Genomic DNA, 24,782 nt, shown 5'->3' on the forward strand with positions numbered 1-24,782 from the left:
CCAAAGGGATCAATAAAGTCAAGTCTAAGTCTAAGACCCTTGACTCTTATCAGGGGTTTGACATTGCTTCTGAATACATTTTTGGGCGTTATCGCTGCATTAGAAGATGAAGATATGCAATCATCTGAGACTCGAATGTAAGGGTCTGTAAGAAGAGGAAGAGAAAATTGGCTCAAACCAATTTTAATGCTGCTTGCTTGTCCCAAATTCATATATTCTGGTGAAAGTGTCTTTTAGTAGTCTTGAACTCGACCCCCAAAAAGTCCCTAAGTTGTGCTCCTGGAAGAAAGCCGTGACCAATGTTCCCTCTAATTACCCGTGTGACTGTGCATTCACGCAAACTTCTTGAGCATTCCATGGATTATGGTGAGCGACATCCACAGACTTATATACAGACTCACAATGCCACTTATATCAACATAGCGAGAAGTGAGGCCACCGGCAGCCATCTTACGTTGCCACCCACTAACTTGAAAATATCTGTTTTCCCGCAGCGTTTTCATGTTAATTTACTGTCTCCACAGTGAAATGCCGCCGTGCGTGGCGTACGGTTGTACCAATAAGACTGCAAGAAGCGCTACATACACATTTCATTGTTATGAAATTAACACATATATAAATTTTCTCTTATAAGCTATATCTGTGAGGGCTATTCAAAGACTTGACCGCATCATGGTGTCAGAACCATGAACAATGAAATGAACACAAAGGCCATCAGGACAAAATTGGCTGTGAAATGTAAACTCAACTGAGTCCATTTATATACAGTCAGCTCTTGACAACATCAGACATACACATGGCAGCCAAACCAGTAATACACCTGTTCAAAACCTGAGATCATAAATTACATGATGTATGTATGTTACAAAAAAATTCAAACCACTTGTACGTCATGTGTCAGACGATTAGATTCAGCCGTAGTTTACTTGTTTTTAATCACAGGTTATTTTAAGCATAATTAAGTCTCAAAACAATTTTTATAAATATGTGCCCACATCTTCCACTCAAAATTAATGGAAAACGTAATTTATTCAAACGTGAACATTTCTGAAACACGTGAAGCGCCTCATTGAAGAGGCTCATAAACTACGCCCAAATTTGGACTTCCTGAATGGCGCGGTCTCGTCAGTGCTGAGTGTGAGTGTTTGTATCATGTATACAAACTGCAGGAGAACAACTGTGTGTGCACCCAAACTGCTATTAAAACTGGAAGTGAAGTGGGAATGGTGTCCTGTTGTGTGCGTTGTACGCGCGCCGGCTGGCGTCACCGTAGTGACGTAATGCTCATTCATTTTGGACGGAGCCGCTCCATCCCACAACACGACATGGCTCTTCCCCTTGCATTTAAGCTTTTTTTTTTGCCACATTTTACTTTCCCACTCCATTAACCACACGTATAAAGTTTTCATTTTTTTATAGGAAGATAATATAAAAAAATACAAACAGTAAATACAGATGCAGGTTAGTATTTTTTTTTAATGCGCTGCAATACATTTGTTGCACGCTGTGGTGGTGAGAGCACTGCGCAATTGCGCACACGCGCAGCTTAAGGCCTCAGTATACTTCTGCTTGAGGCTCACACGGAGACATCACGGCGGAGCTCCGCTCGTGCGTTTGCCTTCCAACTTGTGCGCAATACACATCGGTGTCTGCTGGAGTTTCACACCAAGTCCCACTGTCGCTATGGCTGGGACGCCACAGAGTGGAGATTCCTCTGCATTTTATGACGAATTCAGGATGTTCAAGAGAGTAAATTCATCACCGTGGCAATTAATTATTGCCAATTTGCACCGGTGTCGGCCGTAAACTCGCCAAAACACAACAGCCACGCGCTGAGTGAACAGTTTTTTTTTGTTTTTTTGTTTTTTTTTTGTTTTCCGCCTCTCGTCCCATGCACATATCCACATGCACAGCAGGAAGTCGATTTGCGCCGCCAGTTGTCTTCACGGAAACTATCTAGGCGGGGAGAGAGAGAGAAAAAAAAAAGAGCAGAGTACGCCATCGAACAGACCAATCACGAGCGAGCTATGCCCCGCCATCTACGGCGTGCAAGGATTGGCGACGTGTGCACCGCAGCCGGCCACGAGCAACACGGCACTTAAAATTCATGGCTCGCGTAGATCATGTGATCTACGCCGGTCATCAAGGCGAGAGCAAACGTGGAGGCATAAATTAGGCTTTAGAGAGAACATTGGCCCTGACACCAGTTTCAGTTTGGGGATTTACTCTGAAAAGGGTTTAGTTATGACCCATTCTTCGCTACTTGCAATTTGAAATTCATTCATGTATTTGCAGCTCCCGCATGCATCTTGACATTCAACAGGACGGTCACAACACCCTGGATGAAAGACATTGTGTTGCCTTGTAAGGCAGTTGGGGATCCTTCACCAACGATCAAATGGTTGAAAGAGATGTGAGTATCCACTAGCATGAAGGTAGTGTGATTGTAAATGAATGTATCTTTTGAATTTGGTCATTTCGCACACAACATAAAACTGATTCCCCTCACACTTGTGTCTTGCAGCAATGGAACCCCTACACCTGTTGTGATTGACAGTCGGCGCAGTGTTCATGGTAATGGAAGTCTTGTTATCCGGACAGTGAAAGCAGAGGATTCTGGGAATTATACTTGTGTTGCCAGTAATAGTTTTGGCTCGGATAAAATTGTCCTCAACCTGCAGGTTCAAGGTAGGAAATTAAAACTAATTCACCTTGTCACTATTTTTTAACTAGTCCTATCCTCTTCCAGCTAGTTGCTCTTTTTGTGCTCTGACCAAAGCAATTAAAGCAGCACTTTGGCACCATGTTGTGGCATCTTGGTGCCCCCCCCCAAAAAATAAAATAAAAAAATAAAAAAAATAATAAGGTGAAGTAAATTGAGGTGCTTAACTCTTTTTCTGCCAGTGATGAGAATTTTTGTCACGTAAAAGCATGATGTCACGTGCCAGTCTTCTCGTCAACTATGTTTTTAGGGCCCGAGCAGCGACCGCTGCGAGGTCCCTATTGTTTTTGTAAAAATTATTATTATTATTATTATTATTATTATTATTATTATTATTATTATTATTATTATTATTATTATTCTTTATTCTCCGCAAACAATCGCGATTTTGGGTACCTAAATATTCACGAAAACTCACCGAACTTTGCACACTCCTCAGGTCCGGCGAAAAATTTGATATTATGAAGTCGTTATAACAACGCGACTCTATAGCGCCCCCTAGCGTAGAAAAATAAAAACCAAGCCCGGCACGTTTGAGCTAGAGCAACGAAAATTGGCAGGCACGTGTAGCACCCCGAGACGCACAAAAAAAGTCTATTGGGACCATGTAGCTAAAATGTACAGGAAGTGAGCTATGAATTTTTTAATGTCCAATTTTGGCCTATTTTGGCACATTCACTGTAGTCATGCTTTTTCCCCCTTTGCAAACATTTTTCATCCAATTGACTTCAAACTTGGCATTTATCATCTCAAGACCTGAGAGAACAGCTGGGCAAAACATCTTGCCTTTTCGAAATACTATATGACGGGGGCGGAGCATCAAATATTGACTTTAAAATTTCATTTGTCCAGAAAGAGCAAATGCTGAATAACTCCCATGTACAAGCTCCAAAAAATCTCAAACTTCTCAGGCAACGTAATAGTCACGGCCTGAAAACATCTATATGACAAAATTCAGTTATACATATAGCGCCACCTAGTGGTTACCATAAATGTCATACTTTACGTTTTTAGCTACTGTGCTGAGCTCGTTGAAGGGATCCATTTGAAAATTGGCCAGAAAAGCCTTAAGATGTTGATCATGCCCCACACCGAATATTGTAACTTTTCGCCAAAGGGCGTGGCCGCTACGGTGACGCTAAGTCTGAAGATTTTTCGTGAAAATAAAAGCTGCATTAACTTGACCGAGATGATCCTATCTTCTCAAAATTTCACACATTTGATGAGAGTCCAGCCCTAAAGACATCTACTGACTTATATTTCATCTAACTGATAGCGCCACCTAGTGGCAATTTTTTTTCTTACGAATTTTCTTCTACGTTTTTCTCCAAACACGTTAACTGGACCTACCTCATATTTGCTCAGATGAGGGTTTCGGCCTTCATGATGTCACAACACGAAGTTTGTGAGTTTTCGCGAATTGCTGTGGGCGTGGCTAAGCGCTGTTCGCCAAGAAAACAACGCCAGTTTTGAGGGTCTAAACATGCACAGAAACTCATGAAACTTGGCACACACATCTGGCCTGGTAAAATGAGCAATATTTTATTGTTGATTGTGCTATTTTTACAAAAATTACTCAATAGCGCCCCCTAGAAGTTTTTAACGAAGCAGCCCCGGTTGTACGTTTAAGCAAGAACGACGAATATTTTTAGGTGTATGAGGGAGCCCAAGACCTACAAAAAAGTCTCTTGGACCCATATGCTAAAATGAACAGGAAGTGAGCTACGAATTTTTGAATGTCCCATTTTTGACGATTTTTGCACATTCACAGGGGGCAGACTTTAGCCCACTTCTCCTACACGTTTCATCCGACTGAGTTAAGACTTGGCCTGGACCATGTCAAGACCTGAGCCAACGACAGGGGGAAAAATTTTGTCTTTTCGAAATACTATATGATGAGGGCGGGGCATCAAATTTTGTGTTTCACAATGAAAAAGGATATGCTTGATAACTCCCCGGTACATGCTCCAAAAAATCCCAAACTTGACATGTATGTTTATCGTCAAGGCCTGAAGTTATCTCTGTGACAACATTCAGTTATATATGCAGCGCCACCTAGCCCTTGAGGAATAAAAAAAAAATACCCCACATACGGTATTTTGTACAAAAAATGTACACTCATTCTAAGTGTGATAACTCAGTCATTTATGAATATTCTTTTAGTTTCCACCACTCAAATTGTTCACTGGCTTCACACCGATCCAAACGTATGTACATTTCCATTTTGTTTTATTCATTTTTGATTGCCCCTTTGGACAATAAAAGTAACATTGTGCAATGAGTACAACGAGCGATGATGTGTATATACACTTTTACAAAAAATACCAATCAGGGCAACTCATTGCCTAAAAATAAAAAATAAGACGCTGATTTTTGCAGATCTTAACAATCACCAAAACCCATTGAGCTTGACACACTCATCACACCTGGCAAAAAAAAAAAAAAATAAATCCACGTTTATCATGCCATTTTCAAAGAAATTCTGCTTCCAATGTGCCAGTACCCCAATGTGCAAGTTCCCCAACGTGCAAGTACCCCAACGTGGCCCGGGCTGCGAGGGCCCTTTATAGCTGCTCGCAGCTCTAGTTTTTTTTTGTTTTGTTTTTTTGATGGGGTGTATTAGTCTCTATTTGTGTTTATATGAAGCCCGGGAGGCACTGTAATGGTTAATGTTGACACCACTTGATGGCAGCATTTGCTCTCTTTGTATAAAAACAGGAAGCATAGAAGAATGTGTGCAAATAATTTGCACACTGGATAGTGCTTTACTCTTGTGCTTCACATTTTACCACACACAAAAAAATATTGGGCTTAAAACACACGAGCACACACACAAACAAATTCCTGATAATTTGCCAAATGTAAATAATTTACCAAATATGAAAATATTTGTTGACACACATCTGTAAATAATTTTGCCATCAAAACACAATTTTCATTGTTTTTAATCTTGTTTGATGAAGGGAAGGACTGTTGAGATGTTTGAGATGTCACAAAACCAAAAAACATTTGTATCATAGTCACTGTTGTGCAGATTTTTTTTTCATTTCATTTCATTCTTTAAAAGAAAAAAAGATATTTAAAAGGGACCGAAAGAAGTAAAACTTGTGATATCTGCCCCTAATCAACTCAGAACACAGAAGGAAAGTGCCTTGAGGGACTGTTTTAACACCACAGTCTGGGAGGTGTTGATGAACACACATGGTGAGGACATAGAGGAGATGACACACTGTCTGACGGATTATCTAAATGTCTGCGCAGTTGTAATCTCCCCTGTCAAGAACGTCCGCTACTACCCTAATAACAAGCCATGGGTAACGCGGGAAGTCAAGGTTATCCTCAACAAGAAGAAGGCTGCCTTCAGGAGCGGAGATAAGGAGCCCATGAAAGCAGCAGAGCAGGAGGTGAAGCTGTGTGTGAAGGAAGCTAAGGACAGCTACTGGAGGAAAGGGGAGCAGAAGCTGAGGGACAACAACATGAGGGAGGTCTGGGAAGGTGTGAGGACCATTACAGGTCTCAACACAAAGACCAGACCTGTTGAGGGGACAGTTGAGAGGGAAAATGAACTGAATGACTTTTTCAATAGGTTCAACCAGCCCCTCTCCCCCCCCTCCCCTCTCCACATACCTCCACAACACACCACCCCCTCCTCTTCCTTCCCCCTCACCCCCACATCAACACAGTCACCACTACTCGTCACCACGGAACAGGTCAGAGGGCAGCTGAGGAAGTTCCGACCCAGGAAAGCCGCGGGCCCGGATAAAGTGTGTCCAAGACTACTGAAGGCCTGCGCTGCAGAACTGGGGGAACCAGTAAAACAGATCTTCAACCTCAGCCTGCAGACTGGGAGAGTGCCAACACTCCGGAAGACATCCCGCATCACTCCTGTTACGAAAAAGAACTGGGCCAGCGAGTTGAACGACTTCTGACCAGTGGCACTCACTTCACATCTGATGAAGACGTTTGAGCGGCTCTTCCTCAGCCTCCTCAGACCTCAGGTGCAGCACGCCCAGGACCGCCTGCAGTTTGCGTACCAGCCGGGTGTGGCAGTGGAGGATGCCATCCTCTACATGCTCCATCGAATCCACTCCCATCTGGATAAGGGATGTGGCACAGTGAGGATCCTCTTTTTGGACTTCTCCAGTGCCTTTAACACCATCCATCCCTCTCTGCTTCGGGACAAATTAGGCAGGATGGGATGGGAGTGGACCCCCACCTGGTGAACTGGATCTTCGATTACCTCACTTGCAGACCACAGTATGTTAGGCTGAAGGACATCACATCTGGCACAATGGTCAGTAACATAGGAGCCCCTCAGGGCACAGTGCTGGCTCCTGTTCTCTTCACCCTGTACACCTCGGACTTCTGATACAACTCGGAGTTGTGTCATGTCCAGAAGTACGCCGACGATACAGCCATCGTTGGGTGCATCCAGGACGACAAAGAGGAGGAGTATCGGAGACTGGTCAGAGACTTTGCTACATGGTGCCACACCAACCACCTACAGCTCAATACCTCGAAAACGAAGGAGCTGGTCATTGACTTTAGGAGGTCCAGACCAGGACCGCGGCCAGTCCTGCTCGAGGGAGCTGAGGTGGAGGTGGTGGACTGTTACAAATACCTTGGGCTGTGGCTGGACAATAAACTGGACTGGACAACACACATCAGTCACCTATACAGGTAAACACAAAGCAGGATGTACTTCTTGAGGAGACTGTGTTCTTTCAACATCTGCAGCAAACTTCTGAAGATGTTTTACCAGTCTGTGGTTGCCAGTGTCCTCTTTTACACCATGGTGTGCTGGGGGGCAGCATAACCAAGAAGGACTTTCACAGACTGGACACGCTTATCAGGCTCTGTGGTCGGCATGAAGCTAGACTCCAGAGAAGAGGACTCTGGACAAACTGCTGGATATTATGGACAATAGCAGCCACCCTCTGCACACTGTCATCAGCATTCAGAGGAGCCTGTTCAGTAGTAGGCTGACGCTCCCCAAGTGCCGGACCAACAGAGTAAATAACCCTTTTGTCTACCGTGCCATTGTACTCTACAACTCCTCACTGGGGGGTGGGTGGGGGGGTGTTTAGAGGGTGTAGTGTGCACTTCACTTCACAAATATGGCACTTTACTGTACTTTAAATTATTTAATTCAATCTCCGGTGTAATAACCTTATTTATTAATTGATTGAATTGTTATGTTTTATTTTATTTTTACTATTATTATTAATTCAAACTCTGGTGTAATAACCTTATTTATTGATTGAATTTTTATTTTTATTATTATCATTATTAATTCAATCTCTGGTGAAATAACCTTATTTATTGATTGATTGAATTATTTTCTATTTTATTATCTGTTCTCAATGCTGCTGGATATGTAAATTTCCCAGAGGGAGCCATCCCAAAGGGATCAATAAAGTCAAGTCTAAGTCTAAGTCTATTTTTTTCCAGCAATTGTCCTTTTATACATTTTTTTTAAAAATACAAATAGACTGAGATGATTTGATGTAATTCAGACTCCTGATCGTAAGAAAAAGACCTGTGCATGTCATATGAACATGTTGAAAGGATTTGTCAATCGTGTCGAGTCACTTCCAGTTGTTACCCCTTTTGCTTCTGTGTCTGTCACCCACCCCCATACAATCTTGGTGATGATGGGCTGGACGACTGTCACGCCGCCACCAGCGTGGCGGTTCACGCTTTTATTTTTATAGTCATGTTCCCGTTTTATTTTGAAAGTGTTAACTCTACTCTCACCCCAGGTCACTTGCCCTTCCTGCAGTTCACTGATTACCGGTCCCCGCCCATGATCATCACCACCTGCTACCAATCAACCCAGACAATAAAAGCCACCTGCATTTTCCCCTCAATGCCGAAGTGTCACATCTCAGTGCATGGAAGCGTCCTCACAGTCCTCGTACCACAGTCCTTGTTTGATGCCTTGCCTTGCTTTGTCTTGCGCCCTTAGTTTGCCCCTTGTTTTCCTCCCTAGCGGAGCGCCTTTTGTTGTCCCTGTTTTTGAGTGCCCTTTTTGTATCTCCAGTTTGGAGCTCTTTTTGTTCAGCCTTTTTTCCCTCGTTAAGAGGTGTTTTGAGTTTCGTGATATTAAAGCTGCAGCCTTGTTGGCCAACTTTAATTCTGCGTCTGAGTCCTACCTCCTCTCGTCGTGTCAGTACACTTCGGCCTGCATGGACCCAGCAGAAAGGTTGGAGGCTGCACTACGGAGACAGGCCGCCCGCCTGTCGCACCAGGAGGAGGTCCAGCAGGCCATGGTCACCCGGATGGGAGAACTCGCTGGACAGGTGCAGGAGCTGGTGAGCCACCTGCAACACTCCACGTCAACCGTCACGAAACAGGAAGCAGCTGAACCACCGATCCCGACCCCAGCCTTGGCCGGAGCTGGACTGAGACTGGCTTCCCCGGAGCGATACTCGGGAGACCCAGGACATTGTCAGGCATTCCTGACCGAATGTGACATACATTTCGAACTCTCACCACAGGCATTTCCCACAGACCGTTCCCGCGTGGCCTTCATGATTTCCCACCTGACGGGACGAGCCAGAGACTGGGCCACCGCGGAATGGGCACGGCACTCCCCGACCTGCTCAACCGCAGCCGGGTTTAGCAGGGCTCTCCGCCTCGTTTTCGATCCAATCAACATGGACCGAGAAAAGACTCGAGAACTTAGCAACCTCAAACAAGGCAGAGAATCGGTGAATGATTACGCTATCCGATTCCGAACTCTAGCAGCCAAGAGTGGCTGGAACGACACAACCCTCTTTGACCACTTCTTGAAGGGGCTCACAACCTCCATGCAGGAACTCTTGCTGCCCGTGGACTTACCCGGCGACCTGGACTCATTGATCTCGCTGGCCATCCGCACCGATCATAGAAGGCGAGATCTTATGCAGACCAGCGGACGCCAGCTGAGACCCGGCTCTGGATTCTTCCGGCACCCAGCAGCAAGAGAGTCTCCACAAGGTGCACTTCCCCAGTTGTCCACCGCGGGGAGGTCCAGCGAGAGTGGCGAGGAACCGATGCAGCTTGACCGCGCCCGACTGACCCAACACGAACGCCAGCGACGTCGTCAAGAGGGGCGGTGTTACTACTGTGGAGAACAAGGCCATTTGGTGGTAGCCTGTCCCACCAAGAGGGGCTCCCCGGTGAGTTCCGAATGCCCCACGCAAGTCAAGAACCGAAAACTCACTCACCTCAGGATTTCTTGCCATGCCATTTCCACAGACTTACTAGCTCTCATCGACTCCGGAGCAGACGAGAGTCTCATGGATTGGGGTTTAGTGGAGAAGTTACAGGTGGACACGGAACCACTAACCACCCATATGAGGGCCAGGGCGCTCAACGGAAAGGACTTATTCACCATCACGCATATCACAGAGCCTCTCGAGGTCCATATTGGGCAGCACCGAGAATTCCTTCGTTTCCATGTTTTTCGATCCCCGTCACACACACTGGTCTTGGGGCATCCCTGGTTGCGGTTGCACAACCCCCGCATCGACTGGCGATCTGGGCAAGTTCTGGACTGGGGAAGGGACTGTGAACACCATGGGTTGGAGCAGCCCGCGGCAGAGGCACCCTCAGCTGCCGTCCGCCAGGTGACTCTCGCGTCTGACCAGGACTACCCGGACCTGAACACCGTTCCCACTTGCTATCTTCCCCTCCGAGAAGTGTTCAGTAAAACGAAGGCCATGTCACTCCCCCCACATCGATCTTATGACTGTGCAATTGAGCTGATTCCGGGATCTACCATCCCCAAAGGTAGATTGTACTCGGTTTCGGGTCCCGAACGCAAGGCCCTCAACGAGTACATAGACACGTCTTTGAAAGCCGGACTTATCCGGCCATCCTCATCGCCAGCTGGAGCTGGGTTTTTCTTTGTGGGCAGGAAGGATGGTTCTTTACGGTCTTGTATTGACTACAGCCCCCTGAATGAAATTTCAGTCAAGAATCGATATCCTCTGCCCTTAATGTCATCCGTATTCGACCAGCTACAACAAGCCAAAGTATTCACCAAATTGGATCTCCGCAACGCTTATCATCTCGTCAGGATTCGTGAAGGTGATGAGTGGAAAACCGGCTTCAATACTCCCCGCGGCCACTATGAATACTTGGTCATGCCATTTGGACTCACTAATGCGCCGGCTGTATTCCAGGCTATGATTAACGATGTGCTCAAGGACTTCATAGACCACTTTGTATATGTTTATCTCGACGACATCTTGATCTGCTCACCGGACCTGAAAACCAATCATCAACATGTAACCCAAGTCTTGAAACGTCTGCTCGAACACCAGCTCTATGTAAAGGCTGAGAAGAGCCTTTTTCGCGCAGATACTATCTCATTCCTGGGATTCATCGTATCTCCCGGGAAAGTCGAAATGGAGTTGGAGAAGGTCAGCGCAGTCAGAGACTGGCCCATACCCGAGTCAAGAAAGAAGGTGCAACAGTTCCTGGGCTTCGCCAATTTTTACCGCCGCTTCATCCGCAACTTCAGTTCCATCGCAGCTCCACTCCATGCCTTGACCTCCCCACAGCAACGCTTCATCTGGACCCCTGAAGCCAACGCCGCATTCACCGAACTCAAGAAGCGTTTCACAGAGGCACCGATACTCAGAGTTCCCGATCCTACTCGCCAGTTCGTGGTCGAGGTAGATGCCTCCAATCTGGGCGTCGGAGCCGTGCTGTCCCAAAGAAGCCAGGAGGATGGCAAGGTTCACCCCTGCACATTTTTGTCCCGGAAACTCTCCAAGGCCGAGCTCAACTACAGCGTTGGAGACCGGGAACTACTGGCTGTCAAGGTCGCCCTTGAAGAGTGGAGGCACTGGCTGGAGGGCGCTGAACACCCCTTCATCATTTGGACCGACCACCGCAACTTGGAGTACCTTCGTCAAGCCAAAAGACTGAACCCCCGACAGGCCAGGTGGTCGTTGTTTTTTTAACAGATTTTCGTTTTCTTTGACTTACAGACCCGGAAGCAAAAATGTCAAAGCAGATGCTCTTTCACGAATTCATGACCCTGATACCACAGTTCAGGTTCGGTAACCTGAACCCATCCTGCCTAAAGACTGCGTAATAGGGACAATGTCCTGGCAGATAGAAGAGGAGGTCAAGGAGGCTCTCCAAGACACCATCTCACCAAAGGAGTGCCCACCACGAAGGCTCTACGTTCCAGAGGCCCTACGAGCCCAGGTGATCCATTGGGCACACACCTCTCGTTTGTCTTGTCACCCAGGTACTCGCAGGACCCTGTTCGCTGTCGCCCGGAGGTTCTGGTGGCCTTCTATGGAAACCTCGGTGCAGGAATACATCAAGGCCTGCCCAGTTTGTGCCAGGAATAAAGTATCGACTCAACCAAGGATGGGTCTCCTCCAGCCACTTACGATTCCCTCAAGACCCTGGGCCGAAATTTCAATGGACTTTGTTACTGGACTTCCCACTTCACATGGTAAAACCACAATACTCACAGTTGTCGACCGCTTTTCAAAGATGGCCCGCTTTATCCCATTACCCAAGCTTCCCTCAGCCAAGAGAACCGCCGAAGTCATGATCGACCAAGTGTTCAGGATTCATGGATTCCCGCAGCACATAGTCTCGGACCGCGGTCCCCAGTTTGTTTCTCGTTTTTGGAGGGAGTTCTGCAGAGCCATAGGGGCAAAGGCGAACCTAACCACAGGTTACCACCTGGAGGCCAACGGACAAGCTGAGAGGCTCAACCAGCAGCTGGAGACCGGACTCCGATGCTTGGTCTCCCAAAACCCGTCCACATGGAGCAAGAACCTGGTTTGGGTCGAACTCGCACATAACTCTTTACCCACCTCTGCTACAGGAATCACACCCTTCAAATGTGTTCACGGCTACGATCCTCCTTACTTCGCGGACCTGGAGGAGGAAGCCTCAGTGCCCTCGGTCCTCGCCATGGTCCGCAGATGTCACCGAATCTGGTCAGCAGCTCGACTGGCACTACAGCATCAAGGCGACAGGGTGAAAAGAGCTGCTGACCGGAGGAGGAAGGCCGCGCCTCAGTACCAGCCGGGCCAAAAGGTATGGCTATTGTCAACTTCCACTTACCCGCAGGACTTAAATCGGGAAATATGTCCTGGTCGACTCTCCAACTAAAGGGTTAGGAATTCCCCTTTTTCCTCACCAGCTCTAAGGCGTCAGCGTGAGGAGACGGGAATTAAATAAGCCGATATATCAAAGTGGATTCACCTAGGTTTGTTCACTGTCTTCTTATCATGAGGCCAATCCGTTTTCATACACCTATCAATCCTGAGTGAGTAACCACACACACAGAGCCCAGGAATGCTAGCATGTACACCTCACTTATATTGGCAGCTCCACTTCTCTGAGTTGTTTGCATTTGTTATTGACCTAGTAATTTAATAATCCTTGTTAGAATCATACGGATTTGTTACATATCAAGCTGGAGTATTTGACTTTATTAATACAGATGGAAGCATTGGTTAGAGGTTATTCAAATGCACTTACCTTCTCCCAAACGTCCGTTACTGTTGTCCTCCTCGAAGAGGGGAAAAATTAATATTAATGCGGACTTATAAAATGTCCAAAATAAAATCAAAACAAATAATAAGGACTTATAAAACGTCCAAATATAAAAATAAAATCAAAACAAATAATAAGGACTTATGAAACGTCCAAAATAAAAATAAAATCAAAAACAAATAATAAGGACTTATGAAACGTCCAAAATAAAAATAAAATCAAAAACAAAATAAGGACTTGTGAAACGTCCAAAATAAAAATAAAATCAAAAACAAATAAGGACTTATGAAACTTCCTAAATAAAAATAAAATCAAAAACAAATAATAAGGTCTTATAAAACGACCTCGGACTCATAAAACGTCCAAAAATAAATATAATAAAAATTAAAACAAACCAAACAAACTAATTAAATCACAATTAGTTTTTAAATCATTTTATTTGGACTTATAGAACGTCCAAAAAAAAAATAAAACCAAAAATAAATAAAATAAAGATTAAAACAAAACAATAAAATGATTGATTCAAAAATTGTCTTTTAAACAATTTTATTGACAATAAAAGATAACCAATATAAATCATCAAAATCACATTTAATGATAAAACTTTAAATCAATCAAAATAAAATAAAATAAAATAAAAACAGAAAATTAAGAATAATATAAACCTTTTACAAGAGCTTTCTGAGATTGATCATTTCTCGGAAAAGCTTAAGACCTGATTGACAATAAGATGTTTTTGGCAAAAATAATTTTAAAGATATGAGAGTGTATTAAATGGCCCCTACCCTAACACGCAATTAGTCATTCATATCTTCCTATTATACATCATTATTGCTAAAAGATTTGTACATTACCAATCAGAGAAGAAGAATTCCAGTCAGCTAATCCAAGTCCTTCGTAAAAAATCCAAAGTCCCAGGCAGCTATAATCCTTCTTCGAGAATACACTCTTTACCGACCTCGCAGGGTGAAGAAAAAGGAGCCCCGATCGCAGCTGGTGACGGCTTTTTATCCCCTTGGGTCAGACCACTGACTTCTTCCGTGAATGTCCTTCCGCCTCCAGAAATATCAAAGCGCACTTGTTGGGACTCATTCTCAGTAATTTTCCACAGACGAGCCATGAAGATGAGTCATGAAGTCATACATTCTTTACAAATGTGTCATGGATACACAACGTTGAATGATGAGTCATACATGAAAATATGTCAAGGTCTTCAGCTCTATTCGACAATGATGAACGTTAAAATAAATAACATCATAGATATATTAATCAAGCAAGCATGAATAACATGTATATACATGACATGTTAAATCCCAAATTCTCTCACGGCACTTAACAGGTTAATTCTAGTTCTCTGTTGCACATCTTGTATATATCTTTGTTAAATCAAACAATACATACAGATAATCTTTTCAATGCAGTTACAGCAATATTATCAGCGATAAAAGACAGTATCACTTATAAATAAAAGAAAAGAGAAAAAAAGAAAAGACAGCAAAACTTCATAGTTGGCTTTCAATGTGCTACAAACATTGATCCAAAAATCAGGTTAACAATTGTCGAATATAGATTGTGTTGTGTATTATTATTTAATTCAGGATATCATTTATTTACACTCAATTTGTATCTTATATGGAATTATCCGGGCAATGCTGAGTGGGTGGCTTAGTTGTACAGGTTTGGCGGCATCTGGTGGTTACTTTGAGGAACTACACCCAGAGGCCAAAGAATATTTATCAATCCTACAGACACCAATTGGTCTCTAACTAAGAATTGAGTCTAGCCCATTAATTTGTTATCTCATTTTACATGATATGGCTTTTCATCTGACCCTACTCAATCTACTCAATTCAACACCCCCTCCTAGAGATCAATGGTGTCCAAACTGATCAACCGCAAAAGCCCCCAGCTCCAACCAGTCACCTGCATTCAACCCCCTTGTGTCATCCGGCAACGGAGACACCGGGGATTCAGAAGGCAAGGAGTCGGACGGAGGATCAGTAAGAGGAGACCACAGGCCCAGTTCACCTATCATCAGGGAGGGAGATAACCCCGTTCCACCCCCATCCTCGCCTTGCACACCCTCCAGGTCATCAGTGGTCGATGTAACCGTGAGGGAGGGTGATCTCAACAGTGGCACAACCTTACCAACTGGAACATTCTGTCGGGCGGCTCTGGGTTCCCCAGGCTCGTCAACCCGGTCCAGGAAGGGCGAGGAGGGCGTTACAGGCTCGTAGGGCCACTCATCCCGATTGGATCCGACCTGTTTCAAAGGAGTGGCGGCTACACAGAAGCCAGCCAAGGTGTTGAAAGTCAAGCGCCGAGCACCGTCAGGCAGGCGCCATATCATGCGCATTAAAGGGAAAGTTCCCCCGATAAATTCACCCTCAACGTTAAAATAATAACGTATCTCTTTCAAGCGACTTTGAACCAAACCTTCCAACTTACTTGAGCCCGCGAGGTCAGCAAAGCCAGGCCATATCCAGGAACCACACTGGATATCAATGAAAAAATCACTGACGAAATTTAGAAAAAGCCCGTCTGGTATGAGCCACATTTCTCTACCCTCATCCACTGCGGGCAACGGATAACAACAATGTCCGTAGTAAGCATCCCCCACCACCCAAGCGGATGTGAGGAGATCACTTCCACAGAAGACACACTGCGGCTGATCCTGGTTATCCTGTTAAACACACATCCAAAATTCGACAATTCTTAGACCTGGGGGAAACCTAAAATATTGCGGCTCCCAATATATACATTTTGATCTTGGTCTAAGTTTCCATCCGCATCTACTCCATCAATGCGGAACACCTCTACTACGGGAGAGCGAGGGTGTGGTCGCTCTTCCGAGTAGCGGAACCTCTTGGCGGGAGAGTAAAAAAAAAAATACATAGATAAAAACCCAAATTACTAAAACCAAGTGGTCGACCAGACATAACCAAAGGAGAATTAAAATTATTCCCCACACTACTAACTTAGTTGTTCGCTATATCCGACACAACAATAAAAAAGCCATATTATAAAAATTATCCAATATTCCACTTCATTACTCACGTTTTGAAGGGCGCCTGGTCTTCCAATAATACCTTTACCCAAAGCATTACAAGCCATGGTTAGTTGTTGGTTACTGTTCCGCCAAAAGATTTCAGTGAGAAGTGAGGAAGTCAGGGCTAGGGCGTCTTATTTATAATTGGATCGATCCCGCCCTTTTCTGAAGCCCATCCTCACTTCTCAATAATCTCCCCTTAGTCGGCCCCCCCATTTTTTCTGCAGCTCGTTGGCCAATAACTGAGCTTTAACCTTATTTGGTAAGGTTTTCTCTTTATAATTTCGGTGGGTAGATAATGCCAAGATCCCTCTTTTGATAACTGCAACAGCTATAACTGCTGACAGGACAATTCCTGACACTAGCAGGAACCATAGTCCTACATCATATAATAAACCATACAGCCCTGTACTTATCCCAATAACCGCCGTCTCTGCTACATCTTCTACAACTTCCACGGCTGTAGTGGCCACAGTTTTTACTACACCTTTTATTGCCAATCCTATCCTCTCATACCAAGTACATACATGTTCCCCCTTATGATCATATTCGTCACTGTGTCCACAATGCAGCCATCTTTCAGCAGGTTCGTGGCATGTGCCAGGGCCATAAATTTTATTAAATCCCAGCCAATCAAACCCTATAACTATATCCCCTTTACAAAGGGTCATCCTAAATGCGTGACCTTCTAAGATCTGCATAATAGAGTCAGGAGGCTTGGGGATCATTCTTAATCCTACCATTTTGGATAAGTCATGATCTTTGTCCCATCGCGTACAATATTCTCTACCTGCAGCTTGACTCCGGATCCATTGATTACTATTATCCTTGATCCATACTGCCCCCTCATAGTTGGCATAATTCTCATCGCGATAACGTACATTACAAAAATTCTGAAATCGGGAGACTTTATAACAGGGTATACGTGCTAATACAATTGTGCATTCATTAAAATTTTTCACGGACTCTCCCCCCTTACACAACATTTCCCATGGTCTTGGATTAGCATATAAGGCTGGTCTTTCAATGTCAGGCCAAATATCGTTCTCTTTAGAGTACACCGTCGCCATATATTGATATTTAACCCAATAATTCTCCGACTCTCCTAAGCAAGGTATCACATCCTGAACCATCTCATCTTTATTGAGCCCCCACCACGTCTTACTCTCATCTCTCGTGTGTCCTTCTTTCCATGCTTGGAGCACTCCTTTAATCGTTAGGTTTGTGTTCAACCCTGTACAGTTATATATCCAATGAGTCAAAGGTGGCGTTCCTGTCTCCACCAAGGGGCATCGTGGTGAAATTCCACTTATCCACTCCTTCCTATGCAATCTGTTATACATTCTCAATGCTACACATTGGTCAATTTTATCAAAATCCCCTTTTGGGACATTATATAAATCATCCGGTGTAGGAATACGTTGAGCCCACATCCGTGCCCATACTACTTTTAACACATTTATTCCCAAAGTTTTATTAAAGGTTGATTTCAATATATATGTATCTCTTTTCCATATCCATGGAAAGGAATCATTTAGCCATACTTCATGTTTCACTTCTATTTTCTTTTGATCTAATACATTTCCGGCATATAATCTAATAAAGGGACTCAGGATTAAATTTACATCACCCCTAAGCCCTATATCGGAGAGTGTAATTCTATTACCCTCATCTGCATAACAAAACATATGATAGGGCTCAAAACAATATTTCATCATATTCCAATCACAATGGCTATTATTATACGACTGGGCCTTTTCTAACATTAACTTGCATCCTGGCCGTCGCGTTATTACTAATTTCTTCTGTGGTATTGGTACAGGCTTTTCAAATTTTGCAAACCGACGTAATTTAAGAAATTTAGGTGACCTACCTGATGATGGAGTAGGAGTACCTGGCAGGTAATCAGTGGTCCCGTTGGTCCCTGGCTCCTCGCACCGAAAGGTTATACAGTTCCAACATCGTTCCCATGCCGGGCGAAATTCGGTACAGGTGTCATTCCGTGGGGCCGCCGGGTAGGTAAAGTCAGGGGCGTCATGGTCTGTCTTCAACCAGTATCCACCTGTTGCATCTGGCAGTCTTGCACAATATTCGTTGAAGTACCAAGCAGGTTCCTCCTTCCCGATCTGGACCCAGTTCTTTCTGATGATTCTTTGTTCTTGCTTCTCCAGACATAACAAGGTAATATTGACTGTAAAGTCGCTTGTTGTGTTATCAACTCGTAAAATCACTGGATGTGCACACTTGCTTTTTGATTTCGCAGGATATATAATACTTCTTCTCAAGACCTCTAGGGTTTCATTATAATATGTGCTGTTAAAGGTGCGAAGATAGGAATTTATTACTGCTATCTTCTCCCTTCTCCATTCTACCTCACAGGGTTTTTCCTCTCCAGCACCGCAGGCTCCCTTCTCCCTTCTCCATTCTTCACATACATGCTTCACTTCTACCTTCCAGCACGTCTGATTGGTTATTTTAGTGGTGCCATACCGTATTTCTACTAGGTCGAGGGGATTAATCGGGGCTGTGCTAGCGATGCTAGATTTTTGTCTCATCAAATAATATATCAAAAATATTACCATAAAACAAAGTTTGATAGTTATCAAAACCTTTCCATACCTCCAATTTTGTCGCTGGCGGTTAATAGCTTTAGGTTGTTCATCAACTGTGTCCGGTGGGTCTTCTAGCTTAGTACTAGAGCTTAGCTCTAGTATTACTAGCTTGCTACAACCTTGCTCTTCCTCCATCTCGTAGCTCCGTTTCATGCTTTCTTCTTTTGGTCTTGTCCTTTAAGGACTGTTGCGTTTTAATATCTCATTAGCTCCTCCTCCTTTTCTTGGGGGTTGGCCTTCATTACACAATTATCTTATCTTTTTACAAAAACTTATTTTCTTTTAAAATAGGCGGGGGGGTTTTTCCCTTCTTAATTTATTGATAATCAATTTCCCTAGCTTTTTTGATCTTCTGACCAATTATCTTCATCATGTCTGGCCCTTCCCTCCATTCCGCCTTTGACCTCGCGGCTGGAGTTTCCAATACTTTACCCATCTCCATCTGTTCCTCCTGGGGAAAAACGGAATGAGGGGCCTTTCTACACTTTCTCACTAATTCCTTCCATCTAGGTGATTTATACTGACATGGATTTGCCTCGTTAAAACTAGGACATCCACGTAGCGACCAATGTCTTTTGTGGTCGCCGACTACATGTCCTTCACCGGTACAACCCGGGTATGGACATCCTTGCCACCATTTTTTCTTTGGGCGACCTCTAAGGTCAGATTTTCCCCTGACATGGGTCACTCGTTCTTGCCCGAGCCTTCCCTCACTTAATGAACTCGCATTAAGTTTTTCTAGCTTTTCTGTGGCCACCTGAGCTAATGCCATCATCTTCTCATTACCACTAGGCCTTATTTTTTCACTCTTTTCATCTCTATAGGTTCTACCACTATACATTCTTATCTGTGCACTACTATGGCACTCCCTATAAAAAGTACATTTGGGGTGAAGCCGCTTGGCCTCCTCCTCCGTACTCATTGACACTTCCATTCCCAATGAGTATATACCCTCATAAGGTTTCATGGCCATCATTATTTTTACTTTTATCCAGTATCCTGTGTCAGACCTCGTATCTTGTTGAGGCGACACCACTGGACTCACCCTTACTACTGCTGTTTTAGCCTTATATTCCATTTTATCCAATGTAGCGTACATTAACACATTACTACTACACATACTACTAATATTTATTACCCTTTCTTGTGGGACGTCAGGTAATGTTTCCATCGGAATATCCCCTCGGGCTAACACACCATTGATTACTGTGGCCCAGGGTACCCCTGGTTCAACTACACACTTAGGTTCAACATATATTAGAGTTGGCGTCGCCTCCGAGCCAACAATAAGCGGAGCCGGGCGATACTCACCTCCTTCTGGCGGCCAGTTGTTGTAAAGCAGCGCCTGAAATCTCGGGTCGCACGTCCTCTCGTTTATCTCCATCGGCCAATAGGTCAGCAAATCGGAACTCAGCGACTTTATCGGGGTTTCCGCTCTAGTTAACTGCCACCCTTCGGCTTCCCCAGCTCTTATCAGTGAACCTCTTTCCATTCTCATCCAACAATGTTGACAATACAATACCTTCTCTCCATCCCACATACATTTACAATACTGTGCATCTGTATTCTCTTGCGGGGCTAAATCCCACTGAACATGCACTTTTATTCTAGGTAGGCTCTTTATTCTACAATACCCACATACCTGTATTTCAAATATCTTAGCCGTGCCTACCTCGCTCAAATCCGGCTTAAGCTCGTCCAACCAGCCTTTGTCGGATATCTGTTCCACATTCCACTGGCTCCTCGACTCTTCGCTTCCACTACAAATTATGCAGGTCAAGATAGCCGGTTGCCAACTAAAATCTTCTACTCTATTAACAATATATCCTCTTATTGCATTTATCCAAAGATTAAATGCCCTACCAACCATTATTTCCTTTTCAGTCCTCCGCACGATGACAGCTCCTTTCACCATAACGAGCTTGACAAAGGGCGGAGTGGCTTGTTCCATCTTTTAATTATTTGTCTTACTCCTTAGCTTTAGGCTGAATTAACTGGCATTGGTTTTAGCTGCTCTACCCCTTGGAGTCCCTTCTTTTTTAATCGCACTGTATTTCTGTCTAAAACTTCTTCAATGATGTCAGATCGGTCATACTTTGCTTTTACTGCCTGGCTATCAGATGGACCATGAGATTTTATCCCCACTCTCTGTCCTACCTGAAATGGGCACTTTCCTTTCTGAGTGTTTTCTGTACTTTGCATTCGTCCTACCTCAGGAGCGACAAAGGGGCGCTGGTTTAATTCCTCTGAAGGGGAAGGTCTATCTGCTCTGCTCCTCCCATTCAAGTCCTTGACCAACTCCACCAATTTTTCACTCCATTCTTTTCCATTAGCATTTTTCCCGAGCCAACTTTTAACTAGGCCAATGGTTCGTTCAGCCACGCCATTAGCTTGAGGGGTGTAAGGCGGAGAGTAAGTCCTTATTATTCCCCACTTTTGACACCACCTGTCTATTGTAGCGTTTTTGAAATGAGTTCCATTGTCAGTTCTTAACTCTCTCGGTATGCCTAACCACATACAACCCTCTTCCAGTGTTTTTAGTACGCTATTAGCATTCGCATTACGTACCGCTTTTAATCCAAAATGTCCTGACATCGAATCTACAAGCACAACAAGATACTTCTCACCTTTAGTGCCGTTTACTCCCATGGGGCCTGCTACGTCCATGCAAACTGATGCCCATGGAACAGTGCTTTTAATCGTCAATCCGTCCACTCGTTGCCCTCGGCGTCCTGCATTATACTTATTACACAACTCGCAATTTCGTATAACTGAACGGATTTTCGTTTCTGGGATCCAAAGTTCCAGTTTCTCCAGCTCTCTCTTTGTGGGCAAGGCACCTCCATGGCCTAGCGCTTCATGTACGGCCTTAGTCACCTCACACACAAACTCATCTGGGACCACTTTTCCTCCTTTGGGGGTATTGTCCCATTTTTCTGCTCCTACAATTACCAATCTTCTCTCTTGGACGTATTTATCTATTTCATCATTTCCTCTCCAGTGAGCCCCCTCCTTGACGTGGGCTTTCTGGTGAACAACATCGATAGTCATATTTAACCTTAACTCGGCTATTTTCTTCCATAACTCAGCATGAGCGATTTCTTTACTCCTCGCCCCTTCAAACCCATTTTCTTCCCAAATGGATAAATCTTCTCTGAGTGCCTGGGCGCAATAGTGACTATCGGTTATAAGTCTTACTCGACTCACGTGTAATCTTATGGCCTCCAACAATCCTTCTAACACCGCTGTAGCCTCTCCTGCTTGGGCACTGCCAGGAGTCTGACCTTTCCTGCGGCATATCTCTTTACCATTGTGTTTCAGGATGAAGCCCCAGTGGGCATACTGGTCTTCACCCTTTTTGGATCCATCTGTATATAGAATCCATTCATATGGTCTCTCCTCACTATTTACAGTTTTCGCCTGTTTTTTAGATATGGATTTTGCTGGTCCTATCTCTAGGTCAGGGTCAAGCAGGATATCTTCCCACCTCCCCCATCTCACATTCGTTGCTTTAGTACTTTCTAGTGTGTCTTTACGCAGGTATCGATGTACTTGACTCTGCGTAACAACTTTTATGCCTTGTCCCTGGGCTAGGTCTTTTAATGTTCCCCAATATTTAGCAAGAACCGCTAATTCTCTCTCCTCCTGGGGAAACCTTTTCTCAACATTATTTATAGTATAAGTCCATAGTGTCACTAAGCCGGCACCTTCATTACTAACACTTACCATCGCATTATCTTCATCACATTGTAGCTCGGCAACCAACCTGACTTCCAAGCTTCTCGGTTCGAGGCGTATAGCATTTTTTACTGCGTTTTTAAGCCCTTCTAAATTCTCTTGGTCTTTAGCTGACCAAGGCCAATCTTTTGTTTTCTTTTCATTAGGATTCTTACGCAATCGGGCATAAAGGGGTCTCGCAAATTTCTGATAATACGGAACATGATCTCGAACATAATTACATAGTCCTAATATTTTCTGTAGCTCGTTCTCGGACGTTGGAGGCAAAATCTGTTCTATTTTCTCTCGATACGCTTGCGACAGCCCCAAGTCTTCAGACACTTGGAATCCCAAGTAATCTACCTCAAACCTGGCCAGCTGACACTTCTTAAGATTTAGTTTTAATCCTGCCTCCGTCACTCGTTCAATTACGGCCTGCAGAATCTCCAAATGTTCCTCCTCCGTGTCACTAGCGATGAACACATCATCGATGTAAACTGTGACTGGGAGACCTTCCAAAATATGCAAGACAGCTGATTGAAATACATTCGGGGAGTTCTTATATCCTTGCGGCAACCTCTGCCAAACGTATGCTTTTCCTTTATGCGTAAACGCCGTTTTCCCTTGTAATGCTTTGGCAATTCTCAGGGAAAAGAATCAATTTGCAAGGTCAATACATGATTTATACTTCTTTACTCTTAATGTTTTTAAAGACGCCTGGGGGTTTATGAGGCTCGCTCGGTGAGCCACCGTTCGGCTGTTTCGAGCTTTAAAGTTAATGACTGGCCTCCATCCCCCTCCTACCGCTTCAGGTTTTTTAACAGCTTGAATTGGGCTATTGGTAATAGGGTTTAGTTCTTCACGAATAATGCCAAGTGCTAATAATTCTTTTACAATTACCTCCATTTCGGCCACTGCTCCGGGGTTGAGGGGATATTGCCTCACTGGCGGATGTACCCCCCCAATTATAATATGCACATAATTTGCGCCTAAATCACCGCAATCATTCTTAAAATGTGCGATGGCGGCTTTGTCTAGAATTTCACCTAATTTCTTTTTCCCTTCCAGTGTTAATACACTGTCTTGGATTTGTTGGGCTTTTACGGCAGGTACATCTACTGATTTATACCATTCTTGGTCGGGTATTATTTTAGTAGGGCCTACTTTCACTAATTTAGGTTTTAGTTTTTCCCATCTCTTTTTCGCAACTTGCCTTTTATTTTTAGGTATCTTCATTTCTTCTGCATATTTTAATGTCAACAAATTGTATGGTCCTAACACCCACACAATTCCCTTCCAATTCCCTACCGGCATTTTGGCAATCGAGCCATCAGCTACCATTACTTTTAGGTGTCCGATTCGTTTTAAGGCTCTACGGGTCATGGACACCTCGGCCCCTGTGTCTACTAAATAGGGCACTCCCTCCACCTTAGCATAAAGGTTATCCCCTATTCTGTAAACCCCTTCTAGGGTGACCCGTGCCTTTGTTTCCATTATTTCCCAGGCCCCCCGGAGGCTGCAGCCTCTCGAGCCTCGAGGAAGGCCTTCCTTTCTTCTGGGTTCAGTTTGTCAAATTCTTCTTTGGGCATATATGCTGGACCTGGTCTTCGCACTGCTGGCTGTTGTCTTGGTTGGGGCCTCGTCTGCTGACCTGGCTGGGTGGCCTGTCTCTGATTCCAGTTCGTTCTCTGCTGCTGAGGTCTCACGTAGGGGACAGTCTGAACTGGTTGCTGAGCTCCCTGCTGGACCTGCTGTTCGCTCCCTCGGGTGCGACTAGCGACTGGTCCGGTTCTCCTTTTCTCAGCGTTATGCTTAGTTAGGCGATCCCACTTCTTAACGGAGGCTTCAATTTTCAGCGTCGTGCTATTTGGGGCCATTTTCACAAAGACAGCTTCGTTCCCTCTGTCCTTGACAATCATCCGCAGCACTTTGATATACCTATTTGGAGATATAACTTCCTTAATTTTGTGCCACACATTTAGCAGTGAAACGTCCCTTTTGAGTTGCTCTCTAGCCCTGCTAATATGGGCATCTTCATCCTCATCTTCGCCGTCCACCCATCTTTCGTAGACCTGTTGTGGTGTTTCGTTTGGTCCGACAGGGCTAGCGATGATGTACTGAAGCCATAGTTTCTTAGCACCATCTCCTCCTGGGGCGTCTC

General features: G+C 44.5%; 1 protein-coding gene across 8 annotated transcripts in view; it reads left to right on the forward strand.

The window, feature by feature from the left end:
- The window catches only part of dscama (Down syndrome cell adhesion molecule a), a 703,869-nt gene that overhangs the window by 553,440 nt on the left and 125,647 nt on the right, over window positions 1-24,782 (forward strand). For all 8 annotated transcript variants that reach the window (XM_077504132.1, XM_077504133.1, XM_077504134.1 and 5 more), the window contains 2 exons: window positions 2,296-2,413; window positions 2,525-2,688. In XM_077504132.1, coding sequence (XP_077360258.1) covers window positions 2,296-2,413; window positions 2,525-2,688 — 282 coding nt within the window. The remainder of the gene's footprint in view (window positions 1-2,295; window positions 2,414-2,524; window positions 2,689-24,782) is intronic.

This window comes from Festucalex cinctus, chromosome 18 (genome assembly GCF_051991245.1).
Source record: "Festucalex cinctus isolate MCC-2025b chromosome 18, RoL_Fcin_1.0, whole genome shotgun sequence".
Classification (NCBI taxonomy): domain Eukaryota; kingdom Metazoa; phylum Chordata; class Actinopteri; order Syngnathiformes; family Syngnathidae; genus Festucalex; species Festucalex cinctus.